Source organism: Rhinatrema bivittatum, chromosome 3 (assembly GCF_901001135.1).
Source record: "Rhinatrema bivittatum chromosome 3, aRhiBiv1.1, whole genome shotgun sequence".
Lineage (NCBI taxonomy): Eukaryota > Metazoa > Chordata > Amphibia > Gymnophiona > Rhinatrematidae > Rhinatrema > Rhinatrema bivittatum.
The window spans coordinates 37,524,530-37,547,854 of record NC_042617.1 but is presented as its reverse complement, the minus strand read 5'-3'; the positions used below and the strand labels follow the sequence as shown (position 1 = coordinate 37,547,854).

General features: G+C 50.5%; 1 protein-coding gene across 5 annotated transcripts in view; it reads left to right on the top strand.

Moving 5' to 3' along the window:
* The window catches only part of MIA3 (MIA SH3 domain ER export factor 3), a 246,190-nt gene that overhangs the window by 103,186 nt on the left and 119,679 nt on the right, over positions 1-23,325 (top strand). For all 5 annotated transcript variants that reach the window (XM_029593146.1, XM_029593144.1, XM_029593143.1 and 2 more), the window contains exons 8-11: positions 1,375-1,396; positions 14,635-14,723; positions 15,495-15,572; positions 15,666-15,776. In XM_029593146.1, coding sequence (XP_029449006.1) covers positions 1,375-1,396; positions 14,635-14,723; positions 15,495-15,572; positions 15,666-15,776 — 300 coding nt within the window. The remainder of the gene's footprint in view (positions 1-1,374; positions 1,397-14,634; positions 14,724-15,494; positions 15,573-15,665; positions 15,777-23,325) is intronic.

Below are 23,325 nucleotides of genomic sequence, written 5' to 3'. Positions count from 1 at the left end.
CCGGCATCAGGCCTGGCTCTGGGCTCTGACCCAGGCCGAGTCCCAGGCGTTGGGACCTGGTCTCCAGGTTGGATTGCAGCATCGGGCCTGGGCCTGGCATCGGGTCCTGGCCTGCAGGCCGGGCTGCAGCATTGGGCCTGCTCCTATGCTGAGGCCCAGGCATCGGGCCCCAACCTTCGTCAGATGCCCAACAGATCAGGTTAGTGCGTTTTTTTGTTTGATTTTTTTTTTTCTTTTAATTTTCTGAGGTTTCCGTCCAGGCCCCAGTGTTGGCTTGGGCCTCCGCCGAGACCCTGGCATTGCACTTGGGCCTAAGCCATGGTGCCAGCGTCATGCTTGGGCATAGGCCATGGCACCTCCTTTGGGCTTCGGCCTATGCTTTAGGCTTCGGCCTCAGCTTTGGGCCTTAGCCCAGTGCATTAGTTTAAAACAAATTGAACAAATAAGGTTTGTTTTATTTGGGGGGGGGGGGGGGGGACACAAATGAAACAAATTGGCCTTATTCATTGCATTTGGTGCTTTCATTTTAAACAAATGTACATCCCTAGTATGAGAGAGCTGGGGGGGGAGATGTAACTTTTTTTTTTTTAAATAAAATGCACTCTGTTTGCCATGCAGTTCTAGACTTGCCTTACTCATTCATGTTTATAGCTAGGTACTAGCAGGTAGTTAGGGTATTGGAAAAGAAATATGCTTAATAATCTTGAATGTTAGTGATGTGCACATGCATGACCATTTTGCATTTGTTTTTAGAAACGAGTCGACCACGTAGAACTGATATGCTTAGTGTTGCACGCTTATTGTCATCTCTCTGCTACAGACGAGTTATCGCACCAGTATGAGAACCATGCAGAGATGATGATGTACATGAGTGTTCGGGGTCACGTCAGTCAAGTCATGCTTCCTTTCTTTTCTGCTGGCTGAGTGTCCAAATAATGTAGTGAATTGCAGCGTCTTTCACACACATAATCGAAGAAAGCTGAGACTCATGTGGCCTCGAACACTCTTGCATATCCACTCTTCTCCAGGTGTGTTGTGGTTACTAGGACACAGCACTGCAGGCAAACAAAACACTTTGGTCTTTAAAGCAAAAGCTACGTGGAGTATTTTTTTTACCTCTGTTAAATGGTTGGATTATCAAACTGCCAGACAGTCGTGTTTGCTGGCTCTGAAAAGGTATTAATCTAGAAGCTTTTTTGGAACTCTGCTGAGCCTGCCGGTAGAGCATCACCAAGCCGCCCGTTGGCTGCCGCACAGATCCCACACTGGGGCAGTAGACGAGCACCTTTGTTACGGTTCTTTACCAGCCTTGTAAGCACAGGATTAATGACTTCTGTGACAGTGACCACAGCCCTTTTTTCTCTTTTACCTTAGGTCAAAAGCAGAATTTATCAAGGTAGGATTCTTCATTTTTTTTCAGTTTTATGCCTTTTATCAATGTTTGCATTACTAAGATGCAGAGCATCCATTCAATTAAATTTTTACGTTTAGAAAATGTGTACACGCACAAGCCTCCAAAACTGAATTGAACATACACACATCCTTGCCCGTTATGTGTCACGAACCCAGTTTCCTACCTTAGGATCCAGCCCCAGATTCCTATTGTATTATATTATATTCTTTTATAATACTGCCCAGGCCTTCATTGTCCTTTGAGAGGAAGAGGGGTCCCAGAAGGGAGGCAGAGATGCTTTCTAAAAGCTGACTTTGCATCAGCCCAGTGACTTAGTGGCAGGTGCCGCCTTGCGAGGATCTGGGTCCAATTCGTAGGATCTGTTCAGTTGATCTGGAAGTCCATAGGAGTAGAAAGGAAATGCTGGGCCAAAAAAATAAATTGCTAAATAAAAGCCAGACCTTCTGGATTATTGTATGAGAAGGGAGAGTGAAGAGAACTTACAGTAAGATCTGTTATAGGAGGGGAATTCATTCTACCAAGGGGTTCATTTGCTCTCCACAGAATTTTTGCCATGCTTCCTTTTTCCTTCTCCACTTAATCTGGCCACTATTTTCTTATTGGGCACAGGGAAAGCAACAGAGGACCTTGACCTTCCATAAAAGCTTTTGCTGCATTTGTCTTTTTTGTGGAAAAGGTCCCATAAATTGTGTCCTTAAATGTTATAAACTCTGAAAGCACCAGAAGTTAATTTGTAGCAAGCATCTTAAAAAAAAAAAAAAAAAAAAAAAAAAAAGTTCCACTTATCTTAATGATAGTTGTCCCCGCAATCTCTCACAGATTCTGCCTCTACTCTGATGATAATGCTGCATGTGTCAGCAACCAGATGCACAGTCAAATGAGGAACAGCTGGAAATTCCACAGGCTTTAGAGTGCTAAGCATCTGACTTGTCACACAAGCTTAGTATCAGCAGAATTATGACATCACCCTGGTTATGAGGTCAGCACTGGGCTAATATAAGCAAATAAAATTGTTCCTTATGAGAGCAGCTAATGTAGTAACATTTTTTTTTTCTTGCCAGTTATTAAATCATTAGTTCAAATGCAGTATGGAAATGCTTTTGACTGATTTGTGGCTAGCAAAAGCATAATATGCATTTGCTTGATGGAATCACCAGTGACCTCATCCTGGCAATGCAGTTGTTCTTCCGATTTAGAGCCTTTAAAGTGAATTTTAAAAGCCCGAAGCATGCATTAATTAGAGGATGTGCACACAAATAGACCTTATGTGCACTGATGAAATTTTAAAAACCGCCCAGATGCACGTGCACCTCCTGCATGCATATCTCACTTGGATTTTAAAAGGGGCATAGTCTGGGTGGACCATGTGCGGTTTGGGGCGTGCCTAAGAGATACGTGCGTAAATACTTACACGCCCAGGTCAAGTGCCATGTAACTTTACTTCTGCTATTGATGAAGTGTAGGTCTTAATAAAAGTATTTCTAGGCATTGCAGAAGGTTTTGAGGGGGTCTGGATTAAATGGGTGAGTGTAGGCTATTAAACCAGGGAGTTTGGTGGCCCTAGCTCTAAACTGCGTGAACTGGTGAATGAACTGGTGAAAATGGCTATGGCATAGACACACACCTGTTATAAAATTCCTTAACTTACGCAGGTGACACCTGATTTATGTGCGCACAAACTTAAACTTGGGCGCACGTATGCGTGCGCCCAGTCTATTTTATAATATCCGCGCAAGTTATAAAATGGCCTCGCCCCTCGGCCTGTGCTGATACACACGTGTGTGCACACACGTGCCCGTTTGAAAGATACTGTCCCTGTGTAATGTTAGATCTTGGATAGAGAGCCTGAACGTTTCCAGCTGATTTTTCATTTAGCAATGCTGCTGCTTGTGGAACAATCCATCATTACTGCAAGGGAAGAACTTACATCCTAAATGTAAGCTAATCGTTGACCAGTTTTTTTTTTCTGATTTGATTGTCACACGATTTAGATTTTTATTATTTTAACCTTTATATTAATGACTGAGTCAGGAGAGCAGTAAGGTTCAAATGGCCTCTGTGCCACCAAGGCCTTCAAAGTTCCCAGTGGGGTAAAATATTATGGAGGGGGAGATGTTTAGTTTGAAATACGCTGAAGTTCTTATCTGTATTCATATCTCACTGATTATAAAAGTTCTTCTGTCATTGTAACAGACCATGAAAAATAATTTGGCCACTGGTTTTCATGAGCAAGTTTCAGGGGTCATGTAGCAGAAATCAGTGACTGTCATTAAAAAAAAAAAAAGTATTTGCCAACCAATTTGAGTACATAGCCAAATGACCACCACCACGTTTCAAAGGGATTTATGTTTCTTTGCCCTTTTCATATAGATTAGAATTATGTAATACAGGTTAGACTTTGAAATTTATGGTTTGGTGGTACGCATTATTTTTCAAAGCAAAGTTTTGTTTTGGTTTTTTTTTTAATATGAACTCTTGAACCCTACCATGTTTGTCCCTGGAACAGGAAAAGTACCAGTGTGAGAGCATAGAGTGAAATTTCCTAGATTTTGGCCTTGAGCTTATGCACATGGATTGATGTCAAGTAACCTGCTGATTCTTCTGGCATCTTGGCTTTGGTGGATAACAAGGGCTGGTTCCCTAAAACCCCTAATAAAACCTTTGTGGAGAAAGATGATGCAGGACCCAGGCAGTCAGCCCAAATTCCAGAAACCCAAACAGTTGAAAGACACGTCCCCCTCTCCTGTTTAAAAGGCTGGAAGAACAAGGAAGGAGAACTTAGATATTCCAGTAGGGATGTGCGGGGAAAAAAATCGTTTGTATTTGGTTTGTTTTAAGGAGATTTTTTCCCATGAATTTTTGTTCGTGGATTGCTCGATTCGTTTCATTCATGTGAAAAACACGAATCAAGCAATAACACTCTCTTCCCCCCCCCCCCCCCAAAGGGGCAAAAAACTAAAGCAAAGCCTCCCTCTCACCCTCCTGGAAAAATGCCGGGGTCAGGATCCCCTCCAGCCCCTACTTACCCAGTCTGGTGGGGATCCGCCGGCTACAACTAGGCCAAAGCCTCCGTCTAGGCCTTGACACTGCAGCCGGCCAAGAGGCTGGGTCCCGGAACCAGGCCTGGCGCCGCAACCTGACCCAGAGGCTTAAGTACCCATGCCTGGGCCTAGACCCGGAGCTCGAACCCAGACCCGACGCCATGATCTAATCCGGAGACAATGTCCCCAATGCCTAGGCTGGAGCCCAGGCCCAATGCCGGGGCCTAGACCCAGACCCGACGCCATGATCTAATCCGGAGACAATCTCCCCAATGCCTAGGCTGGAGCCCAGGCCCAATGCCGGGGCCTAGACCGGAGCTCGAACCCAGACCCGACGCCATGATCTAATCCGGAGACAATGTCCCCAATGCCTAGGCTGGAGCCCAGGCCCAATGCCGGGGCCTAGACCGGAGCTCGAACCCAGACCTGACGCCATGATCTAATCCGGAGACAATGTCCCCAATGCCTAGGCTGGAGCCCAGGCCCAATGCCGGGGCCTAGACCCGGAGCTCGAACCCAGACCCGACGCCATGATCTAATCCGGAGACAATGTCCCCAATGCCTAGGCTGGAGCCCAGGCCCAATGCCGGGGCCTAGACCGGAGCTCGAACCCAGACCCGACGCCATGATCTAATCCGGAGACAATGTCCCCAATGCCTAGGCTGGAGCCCAGGCCCAATGCCTGGGCCTAGACCCGGAGCTCGAACCCAGACCCGACGCCATGATCTAATCCGGAGACAATGTCCCCAATGCCTAGGCTGGAGCCCAGGCCCAATGCCGGGGCCTAGACCCGGAGCTCGAACCCAGACCCGACGCCATGATCTAATCCGGAGACAATGTCCCCAATGCCTAGGCTGGAGCCCAGGCCCAATGCCGGGGCCTAGACCCAGACCCGACGCCATGATCTAATCCGGAGACAATCTCCCCAATGCCTAGGCTGGAGCCCAGGCCCAATGCCGGGGCCTAGACCGGAGCTCGAACCCAGACCCGACGCCATGATCTAATCCGGAGACAATGTCCCCAATGCCTAGGCTGGAGCCCAGGCCCAATGCCGGGGCCTAGACCGGAGCTCGAACCCAGACCTGACGCCATGATCTAATCCGGAGACAATGTCCCCAATGCCTAGGCTGGAGCCCAGGCCCAATGCCGGGGCCTAGACCCGGAGCTCGAACCCAGACCCGACGCCATGATCTAATCCGGAGACAATGTCCCCAATGCCTAGGCTGGAGCCCAGGCCCAATGCCGGGGCCTAGACCGGAGCTCGAACCCAGACCCGACGCCATGATCTAATCCGGAGACAATGTCCCCAATGCCTAGGCTGGAGCCCAGGCCCAATGCCTGGGCCTAGACCCGGAGCTCGAACCCAGACCCGACGCCATGATCTAATCCGGAGACAATGTCCCCAATGCCTAGGCTGGAGCCCAGGCCCAATGCCGGGGCCTAGACCCGGAGCTCGAACCCAGACCCGACGCCATGATCTAATCCGGAGACAATGTCCCCAATGCCTAGGCTGGAGCCCAGGCCCAATGCCGGGGCCTAGACCGGAGCTCGAACCCAGACCCGACGCCATGATCTAATCCGGAGACAATGTCCCCAATGCCTAGGCTGGAGCCCAGGCCCAATGCCTGGGCCTAGACCCGGAGCTCGAACCCAGACCCGACGCCATGATCTAATCCGGAGACAATGTCCCCAATGCCTAGGCTGGAGCCCAGGCCCAATGCCGGGGCCTAGACCCAGACCCGACGCCATGATCTAATCCGGAGACAATCTCCCCAATGCCTAGGCTGGAGCCCAGGCCCAATGCCTGGGCCTAGACCCGGAGCTCGAACCCAGACCCGACGCCATGATCTAATCCGGAGACAATGTCCCCAATGCCTAGGCTGGAGCCCAGGCCCAATGCCGGGGCCCAGACCCAGACCCGACGCCGTGATCTAATCCGGAGACAATGTCCCCAATGCCTAGGCTGGAGCCCAGGCCCAATGCCGGGGCCCAGACCCAGACCCGACGCCATGATCTAATCCGGAGACAATGTCCCCAATGCCTAGGCTGGAGCCCAGGCCCAATGCCGGGGCCTAGACCCCCAGACCTGACGCCGTGATCTAATCCGGAGACAATGTCCCCAATGCCTAGGCTGGAGCCCAGGCCCAATGCCGGGGCCCAGACCCAGACCCGACGCCATGATCTAATCCGGAGACAATGTCCCCAATGCCTAGGCTGGAGCCCAGGCCCAATGCCTGGGCCTAGACCCGGAGCTCGAACCCAGACCCGACGCCATGATCTAATCCGGAGACAATGTCCCCAATGCCTAGGCTGGAGCCCAGGCCCAATGCCGGGGCCTAGACCCGGAGCTCGAACCCAGACCCGACGCCATGATCTAATCCGGAGACAATGTCCCCAATGCCTAGGCTGGAGCCCAGGCCCAATGCCGGGGCCTAGACCGGAGCTCGAACCCAGACCCGACGCCATGATCTAATCCGGAGACAATGTCCCCAATGCCTAGGCTGGAGCCCAGGCCCAATGCCTGGGCCTAGACCCGGAGCTCGAACCCAGACCCGACGCCATGATCTAATCCGGAGACAATGTCCCCAATGCCTAGGCTGGAGCCCAGGCCCAATGCCGGGGCCTAGACCCAGACCCGACGCCATGATCTAATCCGGAGGCAATGTCCCCAATGCCTAGGCTGGAGCCCAGGCCCAATGCCGGGGCCCAGACCCAGACCCGACGCCGCAACCTGGAGGCCGGGTCCCAATGCCTGGGAGCTTCCTTTTGTGGTCCTCCTCTTTCTTCGGCTCTTCATTGCCAAATGATGGTGTCCGCCTTGCTCGCGCTGGAGTAACTCTGGGCCTGCAGGTCGGGTCGCGGCGTCAGGCCTGGGTCTTGGCCAAGGCCACAGCATCTGGGCCCGGCCTCTGGCCTGAGCTCAGGCTCCAGCCCAAGCCCCGGGCATCGGGACCCGGCCTTCATCGGATTACCGGACAGATCAGATAAAACAATTTTTTTTTTTTTTTTTTTAATATTTTCGGGGTCTCGGCCTAGGCTGTGGCCCCTGCTTTGGGCCTCGGCCTAGGCCCCAGGTGTGGCCCCAGAATGACGATGTGGGATAGGCCTTGGCCCGCTGCATTGGTTTAAAATGAAATGAAACGAATAAGATTACTTTCATTTTTTTTGGGGGGCCCAATTCAGTTCAGGGCCCCCTGAATGAAACAAATTAGCCTTATTCGTCGCATTTTGCACTTTTGTTTTAAACGAATGCACATCCCTATATTCCAGTAATAATAGATATTTTCAGAACCATAGAATTCCTTTTGCAGCTCGGTCAAATCGCCATCTGCTCGTATAAATTGGTATCCAAATCAGTTTTTATGGTTTCCCCCCCCCCCCCCCCCCCCCCCCCCCCCCCCATTATCTGCTGATTTTTATGTCACACACGATCCCAACAGATTTTGGTATTGCAAAGGGAATGACAAAAATCATTCAGTGTCTGGGGCTTAACCCTTTTCAAATGATAGGGCCTGCATGCATTGCATAAAAACCTGTTACTTACAGAATCAGCAATGATTGCCAGCACGTGCCACAATATAAGAATTCATCTTTAACCACAACATGTTGGGAGCAGACCATGGTTTGTAAATTTGGCTGCTGATACTTTTTTTTTTTTTTTTTCTCCTCACAGCAAACTATCTAGGAATGGAGGCCCATAATCAGTGCCACTTAGCGGGATAAGTCGAAACTTATCCAGCTGAATGGCGGTGCCTGACTGTGTGGGCCAGGATCAGCAGCCACCTCTTACCTGCATAACTATTTATCCAGCTGATTAGTTGGCTGTCTAAATGCCGGGTGGGATGAGGGCATAACTGGGAAGAGCTGAGTTAGCCAGATAAGTTATCTGGCTAAGTGTGGTCATCCTGTAGACCAGTCCTAAAGTTAGATAGATAGATTTATTCGGCTAACTTTAGGATAGCCAGGTATATTGTAACTAGATATACAACCTAAGTTCCCTGTACGTACCAGGATCAGTCCAGGACACCTGGGTTGTGACTCCGCACCAGTAGATGGAGACAGACTAAAACTTGTGGGCGGAGCCATATATGCCCCTGTGCCAGTCACAGCCCCTCAGTCTTACTCTGTCTCCAGTAGATGGTGCAGGTCCGGTCACAGCCCTGCCTGCCCTGGTTCTGGTATTCCGTCAGGGTCGGTTCCTTTTTTGATTTGTTTAGGCCAGTTTTAGGCTACGGATTTCTAAATTGTCCTTAGGTCCCTTTCGCCCTGCCTCCCAGGGGGGTTGTGAGGTTCTGAGGGGACCACCCCCCCCTGGTTGAGGCCGCTGCTAGGGTCGAGGACCCAGCTGGCCTAGTAGCAGCGTCAGGGGTGACACCGGGGAGCCCGGTTCACTCACCCCTGCTGGATTAGGGCTCCAGGACCGTGGACAGCGACAGGTGTTTTTCTTAAAAAAAAAAAAAAAAAAAGAGGTTTGTGTTTCTTTCTGTGCTGGCTCTCTCTTGCTTCGCGTCGCCGCTCGTAGTGGGGGCGCCGCCGACGGGGGGAGGCCGTTCGTTCGATTTTTTATTTTTTGTCGCTCCTCTTACCCCGTTTTCGCGCCTCTTCGCCGGCATGCCTCGCAGCTCGGTCTGCCGGGCCTGTGGCTCGGCGCGCGCGCGTCTGTGCGCGGCCTGCATCCCGGGCGGAGAGGGGTCGTCTGGGGCGCCTCGGGGGGCTCGTTCGCGGCCCGCGCGATCGCCTCCGCGCGGGGGGGGCGCCGGAGAAAAGCCCCAAGAGCTTTTCCCGCTTAGCGCGGGAGTGGCGGCCATTTTGGCCACGGGCCGCGAAATGGCGCGGGAACCGGCAGGGCCTTCGGCCTTGCCTCCCGCGCTTTCCCCGCAGCGGATCGCGGTCGGAGGGGGTCCCTCGGGGGACACAGGGTCCCCGGGGAGTCCCGCTGATTTTTCCTCTGATTCGAGCTCGCTTTCGGAGGACCTTGCGCTTTTGTTGCGCAAGGTCCTGAAATACAAAAAAAGCAGGCGCGGCCGGAGTGAGGCTCACAGAGCTCCGCCGCAGAAGAGGTCCCGGAAGCCCTCGGGGGTCGCGGAGGGGCCCCAGGGCGCCTTGCGGGGGAAGCGGCCTCCACGTGGCGTCCCACAGGAGGCGGACACCGATTCCTCCCCCGAGGCGGACGCTGATTCCTCTGAGGAAACCCAGAAGGGACCCGACGATGTGGGAGCGGACGGCTCCGCTACGTCCGGCGTAGCAAAAGGCTCACAGGCAGTTGAGGGGGACGATCCCAAAGTGGTCAGGCTCTTCCGTAGGGATGAATTGCCACCTCTAATTCCAGCCATTATCCAGGAACTGGGAATAAACCCCCCTCCGGCGGTGGTTCGTCAGGAAGCGAACATGGATCCGGTCCTGTTAGGCCTCACGGGTCCGGCAGTTGCCTTTCCATTCCATTTTTCTTCAACGGACATCATGTTCCGGGAATGGGACACTCCGGAGTTAGGGTTGAAGGTCAGCAAGGCCATGGACAAGCTTTACCCGCTCCCGGAGGATGCGCTGGACCTTCTCAAGTTTCCCAAGGTGGATTCGGCGGTTTCGGCGGTAACGAAGAGATCTACTATCCCGGTTACGGGTGCGACAGCCCTTCGGGACCTTCAGGACAGGAAGCTGGAAGTACAGCTCAAGAAGATTTTTGAGGTTTCAGCGCTAGGAATTCGGGCCGCCATGTGTACGAATTTCGCTTTGAGAGCTGGCTTACGCTGGGCTCAGGTCCTTCAAGCCAATGCGGATCTTTCGGCTGACGAGGCAGCGCAAGCGGATAAGTTGGAAGCGGTAATAGCATATGGCGCAGATGCACTCCACGATCTGCTGCGCACTTCCTCTAGATCCATGGTGGCGGCTGTCTCGGCGCGTCGCCTCCTGTGGCTACGCAACTGGGCGGCGGATGGCTCTTCTAAGGCTCACCTCGGGGCGCTGCCATTCAAGGGTAAATTGCTGTTTGGCAAGGAATTAGATGACTTGATGGCTTCCCTGGGGGAAAATAGGGCTTTCAGGTTGCCCGAAGATAGAGCCAGGTCACGGACTTCCTTTACAGCCAGGTCCCGCTTTCGTGGGCCCAGGAAGGCGCGACCTCAAAGGTCGTCGGGGCACTCGTACAGGTCTTCCTCCTCCCGTACCCCACAGTGGCAGCAGCAGCAGTCCTTTCGTGGGAGGCGCTTTGGTAGACCAGGGGGTGCCCTGGCCATCACGGCGCCCAAATCTTCACAATGAAAGGGGGTCGGCCCTTCTCCCGCCGCAGCCTCAGCACGCCGTTCCCAACGTCGGGGCGCGGTTGCTGTCGTTTTACGAGAGATGGGCCGGAATAACGTCGGACCAGTGGGTCCTCACCGTGATAAGACACGGCTACGCGTTAGATTTTGCTCGCATTCCAGTGGACAAGTTCCTTGTGTCACCCTGCAAGGCTCCCGAGAAGAAGACGGCGGTGCTAGACACCATCCGCCGCTTAGAGGACTTGGGAGCTATCTCCCCCGTTCCGGTCAGCCAACAAGGCAAAGGCCGTTACTCCATTTACTTCATCGTACCAAAGAAGGACGGCACGTCCCGACCAATTCTGGATCTCAAAGGGGTGAACCGATGCCTTCGCGTTCCTCGCTTCAAAATGGAGACGATCCGGTTAGTCATCGCCGCGGTCCGGCCAGGCGAGTTCCTGGCCTCCCTGGACCTCACGGAGGCGTATCTTCACATAGGCATCCAGCCGTCGTTCCAACGCTTCCTCAGATTCTGCATTCTGGGTCGGCATTACCAGTTTCGGGCGCTCCCTTTTGGGCTCGCAACGGCCCCTCGTACTTTCACGAAGGTGATGGTCGTGGTGGCGGCGCAACTGCGCCGAGAAGGTCTCCAGGTCCATCCGTATCTGGACGATTGGTTGATTCGGGCGAAGTCCGAAGATCAGTGTCGGATGGCGGTGGCCAGGGTCCTCCATCTGTTGCAGTCCCTGGGATGGGTGGTCAACTTCAGCAAGAGTCATCTGACACCCACGCAGACCTTGGAATATCTGGGAGCTCTTTTCGACACGAAGCAGGGCAAGGTGTTTCTGTCGCTCGAACGGATGGTCAAATTGCAAACTCAGGTACAACGCTTGTTGTCTCTACGCCAGCCGCAGGTCTGCGACTACCTTACGGTCCTCGGGTCTATGGCTTCCACGCTGGCGCTGGTGCCATGGGCGTTCGCTCATCTGCGACCCTTACAGTCATCCTTGCTTTCCCGCTGGAAGCCGGTCTCGGAGGATTTCCACTTACCGCTTCCTCTAGCGGGACACGCGAGGTCCAGCCTGCGTTGGTGGCTGGACCCCAGTCATCTTTCCGCCGGAGTCTCTCTCCTGGTGCCCAGTTGGACAGTGGTGACCACGGATGCCAGCCTCTCCGGTTGGGGAGCGGTCTGCCTAGGGAGCTCAGTTCAAGGCCTATGGTCAGTGTCGCAAGCCCAGTGGTCTATCAATCGCCTAGAGACCAGAGCGGTCCATCTGGCCCTACAGGCTTTTCTCCCATTGCTGCGGGGAAAGGCAGTCCGAGTGTTGTCGGACAATGCGACCACCGTGGCATACATCAACCGGCAGGGGGGGACCCGGAGCCCCCAGGTGGCAGTAGAAGCTCAGCGCTTGATGGCCTGGTCGGAGCTACATCTCAGCAACCTCGCAGCGTCTCACATTGCGGGAGTCGACAACGTGCAGGCGGACTATCTCAGCCGTCATCGTCTGGATCCCGGAGAGTGGGAGCTAGGGGACGAAGCGTTTCTTCTCATTTGCGAAACGTGGGGGGTTCCCCACATGGATCTGATGGCCACGTGGCACAACGCGAAGGCCCCGCGATTTTACAGTCGACGTCGAGAGCGGGGGGCAGAAGGCGTCGATGCGTTGGTGCTTCCCTGGCCGACGGATGTGCTGCTCTACGTGTTTCCCCCGTGGCCGATGATCGGCAAGATTCTACGGCGCATAGAGTTGCATCCGAACAACGTGATCTTGGTGGCACCGGAGTGGCCTCGCCGGCCGTGGTTCGCAGACCTCGTACAACTGGCAGTAGCGGCCCCCCTTCGGTTCCAAGGAATGGCGGCCCTTCTCCATCAGGGCCCCGTCTGTTTGGAGGATGCGGATCACTTCTGTCTCGCGGCATGGCTTTTGAGAGGAATCGACTGAAGAGGAAAGGTTATTCAGATGCGGTGGTGGCCACGCTACTGCGTTCCAGGAAGCAGTCGACGTCTTTGGCTTACGTCCGTGTCTGGGTGGTCTTTGAGGACTGGTGCGTGCAGCGAGGGGTGGACCCCATCTCGGCTTCCGTCTCTGATGTTCTAGCGTTCCTCCAGGCGGGTCTGGCCAAAGGTCTGGCGTGCAGTTCCCTACGGGTCCAAGTGGCGGCGCTGGGGTGTTTGCGAGGTAAGTCTCTGGCGCTTCACCCGGATATTGCTCGTTTTCTTCGGGGGGCTAAGCACCTTCGCCCCCCGTTACGTCTTCCTTGTCCGGCTTGGAACCTCAATTGGGTTCTCTCCGCTCTATGCACGGCGCCGTTTGAGCCCTTGAAACGCGCAACTCTTAAGGATCTCACTTTAAAAACGGCATTCTTGGTGGCGATTGCCGCGGCACGGCGTGTTTCCGAGTTGCAGGCCCTGTCCTGTAGGGAACCTTTCTTGCGTATCTCCGACTCGGGGGTTTCCTTACGGACGGTTCCTTCCTTTCTTCCGAAAGTGGTCTCGTCGTTTCACGTGAATCAATCGGTGGAGTTGCCCGCTTTTGCATGCGGAGACTCCTCTGCTACTGAAGAGAGGGAGTTATGGAAGCTTGACGTGCGGAGATCCCTTCTCCGATATCTGGAGGTCACTAATCCGTTTCGGGTCACAGATCATCTGTTTGTCCTGTTCTCTGGACCAAAGAAAGGAGCTGCAGCGTCCCGCACAACTATCGCTCGTTGGCTCAAGGAGGCCATTGGTTCGGCGTACTTGGTGCGGGGAAAACCCCTTCCCGTGGGGCTGCGGGCTCACTCGACTCGATCCCAAGCAGCGTCTTGGGCGGAAGCTTCTCAGGTGTCGCCTCAAGAGATTTGTAGGGCGGCCACCTGGAAGTCGTTGCATACTTTTGTCCGGCATTACCGGCTGGATGTCCGGGCTACCGATTCCGGGGGTTTTGGAGAGAGGGTACTCCGAGCGGGACTCTCTGCTTCCCACCCTCAGTAGGTTGCTCTGGTACATCCCAGGTGTCCTGGACTGATCCTGGTACGTACAGGGAAAGGAAAATTAGTTTCTTACCTGATAATTTTCGTTCCTGTAGTACCAAGGATCAGTCCAGGATCCCGCCCACGGTGCAGCGCTGAAGTAATGGAGAGTCCGCTCTGTGTTTTGATTTGCTCTGTTCCGCTTGTTCGCTCTCTCGGTTGGAGAGTCCGTTTCCAGAAGGGGTGTTTCTTTCCCCGTTAGTTAGCGGTATCTAGTTTTGTTTACTTCTCTGGTTGTGTTCTACTTTGACATTCCGTAAGACTGAGGGGCTGTGACTGGCACAGGGGCATATATGGCTCCGCCCACAAGTTTTAGTCTGTCTCCATCTACTGGTGCGGAGTCACAACCCAGGTGTCCTGGACTGATCCTTGGTACTACAGGAACGAAAATTATCAGGTAAGAAACTAATTTTCCTTTATCAAACTAAGTTATCAAACTTTGTGTAAATATCCTTTTGCCTCCCATTCACCTAAGCAGCACACCCCCAGAGGTGCTTGCTCCTTGTAAATTATAGCCATCTTCCTACTCCTTGTAAATTATAGCCATATTTATTTAGTTGTTTTTGTTTCCTTAATATCACAGTCACCGTTCAATGTAAAGGCTTCGCCTAAAGTTATTAAGTTACTTGTAAACTGATGCGATGTGCAAACGGATGTCGGTATAGAAAAGGTTTTAAATAAATAAATAATAAATAAAGTTAGCTGGTTAGGTTTAACCTAACCAGCTAACTTAAATAAAATTGTTTTCTATGGAATTTATAGTCTATTGTATTACTTTGAGCAAAGTATTGTGGTTGCCTTGTATTACTTTATTTAAAAAAGCTTTTTTTAAATGTCTGTACTGGAATTAGGCCAGCACTAACTGGAAGCTTGAAAAGCTTTCAGCCTTTTTTTTTTTTTAACTTTTAAAATTTATTTTTTATCTCCCTAGCAAATGAAAAACAACTTGCTGAAAGAATAAAAAATCTCATACAAGAAAAAAGTGAAGTTTTGGAAAAGATCTCGCACTATGAGCAAAAGGTATTTCAAAATTTTTTGTAGTGTTCTTTTTTTTTTGCTTTTGTTGTATAATAGTTTGTTACGTTTTCCTCCTCTTGTTAACCCAAAATCAGGGTCACTGGAAAATTGCAAGAACGGTAAAAGTCTAGTTAAGTCATATTCAACATTCTTGACTATTTGCCTTTTTTTTTTTCTGGAGTTCATTACACTTTGCCAAATATTCCCATCTGCAGCACCTTCTTGACAAGGTATATTTGATCAGGTACCAGCCAGGCCAGCTGTGCTTCATGAAGCTGAGCAGCTGTGAAGAGGCATTATGGAGCAATTCATCTCCAAAACAGACTTTCCCTGAGAAGTTCTGCAAGAATTATCCTAAACAGATAGTGGCAGATTTTATATATGTTTTCTGCCATTTCTCAGTGGCCCTGCCCATAATTATTCAAACTTTTGTTTTCGTTCCTGAGAGGATATTGTTCAGAGCAGTGCAAAATTTTAGACTTTCATTGCCCTGCTGCTTTTAATGCATTAATTTTAATACAGATAGCTGAAAAGTGAGTATGAGGCAAATGGGGGTGATTTGGTCTCCGTATAGGCTACACCTTGTATTATAAAACAATTTTAGAAAGTGAAAACATGAAATGCATTAGGAAAAAAGGAAACCTTGGAATAAGACCAAAAGGGAAGTGATAGCGCCGACAAGTGGTCAGATTGCAGTTAAGAAGAACCTAGCTCGTGGTGATGCTTTAATTTCTCTTCAGGTATAGCTCTGTCTGTGTTTTTCTCCTCATGTAGATAAAAGAAGCCAAGGAGTCTGTGAAGGAAGCCCATGAAGAGAACAGCACACTCTCAGCAGAGGCCATGGGGCTGAAGGTATAGGAATATCTTCCCCTTCCTAGCCCAAAGATACAAACCCACTGAGATGGATTGAGCCTTGCAATTAATGCCAGTTCTTCTGTGTTGCAGGACTTTATCAAGGGGCTGGAGGAGACGAATCAGCAGCTGACTGCCAGCGTGAGAGACCTGCAGGCGGCACTGGGAACTGAGAAAAAGCAGAGCACCAAGAAACAGAATACAGTAAGAGCGGGTTTTAGCCATTGCAGCAGTACTGTTTATTCCTGTACTGTAATCTGTTTTGGATTGTGACAGCTCATATAAGGTCCAGCATAAGAAATTTTCAAGTGTGATGATGTATATGAGCTTTGAAAACCTCATGGGTCTCTTTTTCTGATGTCAAATGAAGAGGGACCAGTGTGGTCTCAAATGCTCAGGTAGAATAAGAGATCTGTTTTGGAACTCTAGTGATATAGCGGAATATTAAGCCTAAATAAATAACAGAACCTGCAAGAAATCCAGATTTCTCTTTAAACAAGCAGGCATGAATTTAGCCATAACTTGTAGGTGATATCATGCGACGGCGCCAACACGGAACCAGCTCTTAAAGCTCAGTAAAGACTTTACTTAGTATAGATGCTTGCACTGCCTTGAGAGCACCTCATTCCTGTACATACCCGGATCAGTCCAGACTCCTGGATTTTGCCTCCCCTCCAGCAGATGGAGACAGAGAAAGTTTTACTGACACTGCCATATAACGTGGTATGCCACCTGCAGTCCTTCAGTATTTCTCTGTCTCCAGCAGATGGTAGAGGTGCAAATCCTGCAGTCTAAAAAGAAACATTAAAAAAAAAAAAAAAAAAGGAAAGAGAGGATTTTAGAATTGATGGATTCTTCCAGGAGGTTGCTAGGTGGACAAGCAGGGGCTTGGGGATCCTTGGTATGGCTTGGTCTTTTCGCCGCCGGGGGTGAACTGATGGTGCCAGTTCCCCCCCCCCAGGAGAACTCTTAGCTTCTGGCAGCAGTTCAGCCGCATAGGGAAGTATCCTTTTCTTGAACTCCTTTTTATATGGAAAAAAAAATGACTTTGTTTAAGAAAAAGAAAAGGGGAGAGAGTTCAGTGCAGCAGTCAGAACAACCGGGTTCTAGCAGCCGCGGAAAGCATTCTGGCCAGTTTTTCAGAGTTCTTGGGCAGCAGTGTTAAGTCACGTGGATAGGCCTGCACAAATGCCGTGGCGCAGCTTTGGGGAATGTGCATTTGGCAATGCATGTGCACGACTTTCGTGCTGTGGTCTGGTGCTTCCGATGCCTTTCAGGAGGGAGAAGGCGGTCGGGGCAGGCAACTGCAGCATCTGAGAGACAAAATATACGCACGAAGCCTCAGAAGGCTGTGAACATCCTCCTGCCAGGAGTGGGAATGGCAGCCATCTTTGTTTCGGCAGGGAATGCTTCAGAACCTGTAAGGGGTTAGAGGATTTGGCCCCATCTTTGTCCTCGGCAATACAGAGCCCCGTTGGCAGGCAGAGGCTAATTTTGACAAGGAGGGGGACCGACTGGGGGACAATTCTGAGGGTTCCTCAGTGTTTTCGTCTGTTTGTGCTGCGCATGCATAAAGCATATTTGGCCAGGAAAGCAGCAAGGAGGCAGTCAGTTCAGCCTCTTGGACCGTGGCCTGCGAAAAGACCGAGGGTTTCAAGGGAGAAAGTTCCTAGGCACTCAGAGGATCCTAGGCATGGTGGCGCATCCGGATGAAGGCTCTGGGGACTTAGAGGAAGTAGTCTCACTGGTAGCTGTCTCTCCCGATGCCGCTGCTGCTGCTGCAGATTCCAGTCTGGACGTGGCGGAGCCAGATGAAGGGTTGGATCAGGCCCCTTGTTGCGGAAGGGGACCATCCTGTGGTGCGTCTCTTCTGCAAGGAGGAAATGTAGGGATCAAGGTTCCCGAAGAGGAATCTGGAAGGGATGGATCTAGTCATAGATGGCTTGAGGGGGCCATTGAAAGTCTTTCCCTTTCACAAATCAGTAAAACAGTTAGTAGTCAGGGAGTGGGACACTGCGGAGGCTGGGGCAAAGGCAAAATTGTACCTGTTACCTGAAGACACGCTTGAGCTCTTGGATGTGGACCACAGGAATGGTGGTCACTAAGGAGACCACCATTCCTGTGGTTGATTCAGCGACGCTGAAGGGATATGCAAGACAGAAAACTGGAAATTAATCTAAAAAATATTTTTGATTTGTGTGCGTTAGGCATCCGGGCTGCTGTTTGCAATAGCTTCATGCAGAGGGCTAGCCTGCGCTGGGTTCAGCAATTGCAGGCTGTGAAGCCAATGTCTGCGTCTGAGACTAAACATGCAGACTGTCTGGTGGTGGCAGTAGTTTATGTGGCTGATGCCTTGATTGAGCTTGTTAGAACCTCTTCAAGAATTATGAGGTCAGCGGTCTCAGCCAGGCTTCTCCTTTGGATAAGGAACTGGTTGGCGGATGTCTGCTCCAAGTCATGTTCGGGAGCAGTGCCTTTAAGGGAACGCTTCTATTTGGGGAGGACTTGGAAGAGCTAGTGAAGCATCGTCGTGAGACTAAGAGGCCTACATAGCCAGAGGATAAGCCAAAAGGAGGAAAGGTTTCCTTCTTGGGGCAATTCTGGTTCCAGTCAAATAGGAGTTTTCGGCAAATTATGCCTCTGGTGGGAGCCCAAAGACAAGGAACAAGAATACAGCAATCCTGAGGCCAGTCTTTTCAAGGGGGCGGAAATCCAAACCGGGATGGCCTTAGCTAAGGCTCTGGAGCTAGGTCCTTGCAATGAAGTGAGACCAAGCCACTCTTCTATCCCTCCTATCAGAGGACATCTGACTAGATTTTTTTACGAGGAGTGGGCCAAAATCCCAATAAACCAGTGGGTCCTAAGCGGAATAAGAGACTGTTACATGTTAGAATTCTCTCAGCAGTTATGAGACTTGTTCATGTTCTCCCTTGCACCCCATTCAACAAAAGGAAGGTGGTCCAAGAAACCATGAATTGCTTACAGAGTCTGAAAGTCATTGTTCCTGTGCCTACAGGGGAGCGAAGAACAGGAAGATATTCCATATATTTCATGGTACAAAAAAAAAAAGGGTCCTTCCGTCCAATTTTGGATTTAAAAAAGGTGAATGTGGCTCTCAAGGTTCCTCGTTTTTGCATGGAAACCCTGCGCTCAGTCATCGCAGCACTGCACAAAGAAGAGATTCTGGCTTCCCTTGATTTGACAGAGATATGCCTGCACATAGCAATCCACCCAGATCACCAACGATTCCCGAGGTTCAATATTCTCGGGAGGCATGCTAGTTCACCCATATCTGGACGACTGGCTCATTCGGGCAAAGTCAGAAATCCTCTGCGGGCAAGCTGTGTTTCAGGTCCTGCAACAGTTGAGGTCACTAGGCTGGGTGGTGAATCTGGCGAAGAATCATCTCGCCCCTTCTCAAGTTTTGGAGTTCTTAGGAGCATGCTTTGATACCAGAATAGGGAAGGTTTTTCTCACCGAGGGTCGCATAGTCAAACTGCAGGCGCAAGTTTGCAGGCTGCTGAGTGCTACAGTGCCCAGGGTGTGGGACTACTTTTAGGTCCTAGGCTCTATAGCATTGACATTGGAGTTAGTTCCTTGGGCCTTTGCACACATGTAGCCTTTGCAGAAGTATTTTCTTTTCCGGTGGGATCCGTTGTTAAAACAGTTTCATCTTCTGCTGTTTCTCGAGGAGGCTACCATATCCAGTCTTTCATGGTGGTTTGGTCGGGCCCATCTGAGTCACGGAGTAGACTTGGATGTTCTAGACTGAGTGGTAGTTACCACTGATGCCAGTCTCACCGGATGGGATGTCTAGGGGCAATGGTACAAGGACGAGACATCCGGTCTATCAATCAGAAACGAGGATGGTGCATTTCACGTTGCTTGCCTTTGTGCCTCTTATGTGATCGCCTGGTGCGCTGCTTGTCGGACAACGTGACCACCGTGGCTCATATCAATCAACAAGGGGGAACCAGTAGTCGGGCGGTGGCCCAGGAATTGTTTCCCTGGGCGGAACTGCATCTGGTGATGCTAGCAGCATCCCACATAGTCGGAGTGAACAATGTTCAAACAAATTTTCTCAGTCACCAGAGGCTGGATCCCGGGACATGGAAGCTATCGGAGGAGGCAATGGCTCTTCTACATCGCAGGTGGAGAATTCCCCGCCTGTACTCGATAGCATCTCAACGGAATGCCAAGGTGCCTTGCTTTTACAGTTGCAGAAAAGAACACAGGGCAGAGGAAGTTGATGTCCTGGTTCTACCTTGGCCCCAAGGGATTCTTCTTTACATGTCCCCCCCCCCCCCCCATGGCTGCTGGTGGGCAAGATGCTACGGCGGCTAGAAAATCATCCAGGAGAGGTGATCCTGGTGGTGTCCGGAGTGGCCACGGCAGCCATGGTTTGCAGACCTGATCAATCTTGGCAATAGATGGACTGTTGTAGCTCATGCATCTACTGAAGTTTATCCATCTGAGTCCAGTATTTTCGGATCAGGTGGATCGCTTTTGTCTCATGGCTTGGCTTTTGAAAGGAAGCATTTGAGGAGGAAAGGATATTTGGAGGATGTCTTTACCACCTTGTTGCAGGCTAGAAGGCCATCCACTTCTTGTCTTATGTGAGGATCTGGTGGCCTGTGTACGGATAAGGGTGTAAGACCTACTCAGGCATCAGTAGCACATATCATAACATTTTTGCAGAAAAGGTTGATGAAAAGCTTGGCCTTTAAATCCCTCAAGGTACAGTTGGCAGCTTTGGGCTGTCTTCGTGGCAAGGTGCATGGAATGTCCTTGGCCACTCATCCAGAAACATTTGTGTCCTTCGGTGCGGAAAACATGTCCTTCCTGGAATATTAACTTGGTCCTAAGAGGGATGTGTGTGGCACCCTTTGAGCCTTTAAGGAGGGCAACTATAAAGGATCTCACTCTGAAGGTAGTTTTTCTAGTGGAGATTTGTTCGGCCCAAACGATTTTTGAGCTTCAAGCATTGTCGGATAGAGATCCCTTTTTGAAGATCTCGGACTTTGGGATCTTGTTGCTTACAATGCAGTCTTTTCTCCCAAAGGTTGTATCTGTGTTCCGGCTTCTGGCTTTTCCAAATTTGGATGCATCAACACTGCACACGAGGGATCTACAGCTTTTGGATGTAAATTGAGCTCTGTTACATTACCTCAAAATCATCATTAGCTTCCAGGTGCCCGACTATTTCTTTGCACTATGGAGTGGGGCTAAGAAGGGGCAGAAAGCCTCAAAATCCATGATTGCGTGGTGGTTGAAGAAATCTATAGGCTTGGCTTACATCTGTAAGGAGCATCCTGTCTCTGTGGGATTGACTGCTCACCCTACTCTGTCGCAGGCTTCTTGGGCTGAGTACCAGAAGGTGTCGCTGCAGGAGATTTGTTGGCCGGCCACTCGGAAGTCGTTTCACGCTTTTGCCAGGCATTATCATTTGGACATCCAGGCTCCAGAGGCCATGGGCCTTGGTGAGAGTGCTTTTTGAGCAGGACTCTCACATTCCCACCCTAGTTAGTGAAACTTGGGTACATCCCAGGAGTCTGGACTGATCCAGGTATGAATAGGAAAGGAAAATTGTTCTCTTAAAATCTTTTTGCTTTTTTGGCCTTAGTGCTGTTGCACTGCATTGTTGCTTCTTTTTTCCTCCTGCTGCCTTGGCAGCCCCTCAAACAGAACTAAGTTCTCCAAAAAGAATTAAATGAGTATGGAAAAGCTCAAGGCCAAGAAGCCCATGGTGAGACACTTCAAAGGCTGCATCTGTCGGTGCTAATCGTTCTGCTATTGCTGCCTGGGCTTGGACCATGACTTCTCCAACTACTATAGCTATGGCTGGATGTCCTCTAAAAGTACAGCAGCACAGCATCTAAGGAAGGTTAAGAACTCAAAGCCTTGGCATGAAGTGTTGTCAGATTTTCGGCATAGGAGATCAAGATGGGAATCCTCCTTTATTTGTTTCCACAAGCACCAGAAAGCTCCCTCACCATGGCACTGGTTCCCAGATCAGTCCCAGGTCAGATATTGAGCATGATATGGAAAACTGTGGCACCAGACTAGGTGCCAAGAAGAGGCCTAAGCAGCATGAAGTTCCACCTTTTGGGACTATCCCCCACTGAGCCAAAGAAAAGATAGGCACTATCAGTGCAGGGCTCTGCCAAAGTGGACCCCCTCTGTGCTGAGGTGGGAGATAGCCCATTAGTTCATGTCCCATCATCTTTCATGGTGCGGAAGATTCCATGGAAAAGAGCCATTTTATTTTACCTGGACCTGGGGCCAACCAGGGCACTGTCAATGTCATCAGCGTGGAGCTCACATTCTAGAGCACAGTTAGCACACTCAGTGCAGCACACCAAGGCACTTGTAGAGCAGAGCACTTCAGCATATAAGTCCAAGATTCTTGCTGCTACTGTGATATGGCATGGATAGAAGTGCTGCCATCCATGGACCAAGGCACCATTCAGGAGTTGTCGATGCAACTGAATCGGAACCAGCCTCTGTCACAGTAGATGCTATGACACAGAGTTCCTCCTTAGCTCTATAGACAGCCCTAGTGAGGATTAGCTGATCTGAGATTCTGAAAAGGATGTCTTTTTCCTCCAATTCTGACACAGAGAGTCCCTTAGCCAGTGGAAGCTCAGCTATCGTAACTAGTGAAGAATTTCTTTGTCTTCTTAAGCCCTGAATATCAGTGTAGGAGATCAGAACCTCTCCTGTCCAAAAAGGTGGTGCCCCCCCCCCCCCCAAAGTCCTACACCAGTGTGTAATTCTGAAGAGCTTCCAGTATAGAGTTTAAAGCCTTCTCATGAGGTGGTGGATTCTCCTTCTTCAAGGAAGTCCCTTCATGAAACTGAAGGGGAAGAAATAGGATCATTTCATTCTGAGTTCCTACCAGATGTTTCCCCTTTAGATCAGCTGATATTTCCTTCTCCTATAGCCCTCATTGTAGCTTTGTGTTCTCTCTTGGTCATGGGAGGAAGAAGAGTCAGTGGGGATTCTATCAAATCTCCTGGTGGACTTACCTCAGTATACTTCTCCTCCAGAGGATCTCTGCTTCTCATATATTTTGAGGAAGCTGGCAAAGATGCTATCCATTAGTGTCAGGAAGGAAAAGAACTTGAGAACAGATGTCTTTAGGCTTCTTTGGTTCTTCAACGGACTCTGCAGCTATCACAGTTCAGAAATTCCTCAAGAACCTACAAATGAGAATGTGTCAGATGCTGACATCATGCCTTCTAGTAGCCCAGAAGCTGGTCCTAAAGTACAGGGGCCAGGTCTCCCTAGGATTTGGAATGGTCAACTACTGCACGACTCCATGGTAGTGGAGTCAGCATTGGAATGAGCTAAATGCACTTGTGATCAATCCAGCATGCTATCTAAGAAGCAAGCATTGGACACATTTGGGAAAAAGGTCTTCCAGGGATCCATGCTGAGAGCATAAATTGTGGCTTACCACAAGAGCACGCAAAAGTTAAAGCCTTTGACTGAATTATCAGACCCCGAGCAGGCATCTCTGTCGAGCATTGGAGGAATATGAGAAGCACCTCATCTATTGTTTACAAAGCTTTTGATGCGGTAGCCAGGACTTTGGCTACTTCCATAGGATCCAAAAGGTTTTTGTGGTTGTGAGTGAATGGCCTCCGATAATATGTACAATAATTATCTTGCAGACTTAGAGGACAACTTATTTGATAGCAAAGTTTAAGAGACTATGGCTCTGATTAAGAACATCAGTCCACCTGCGATG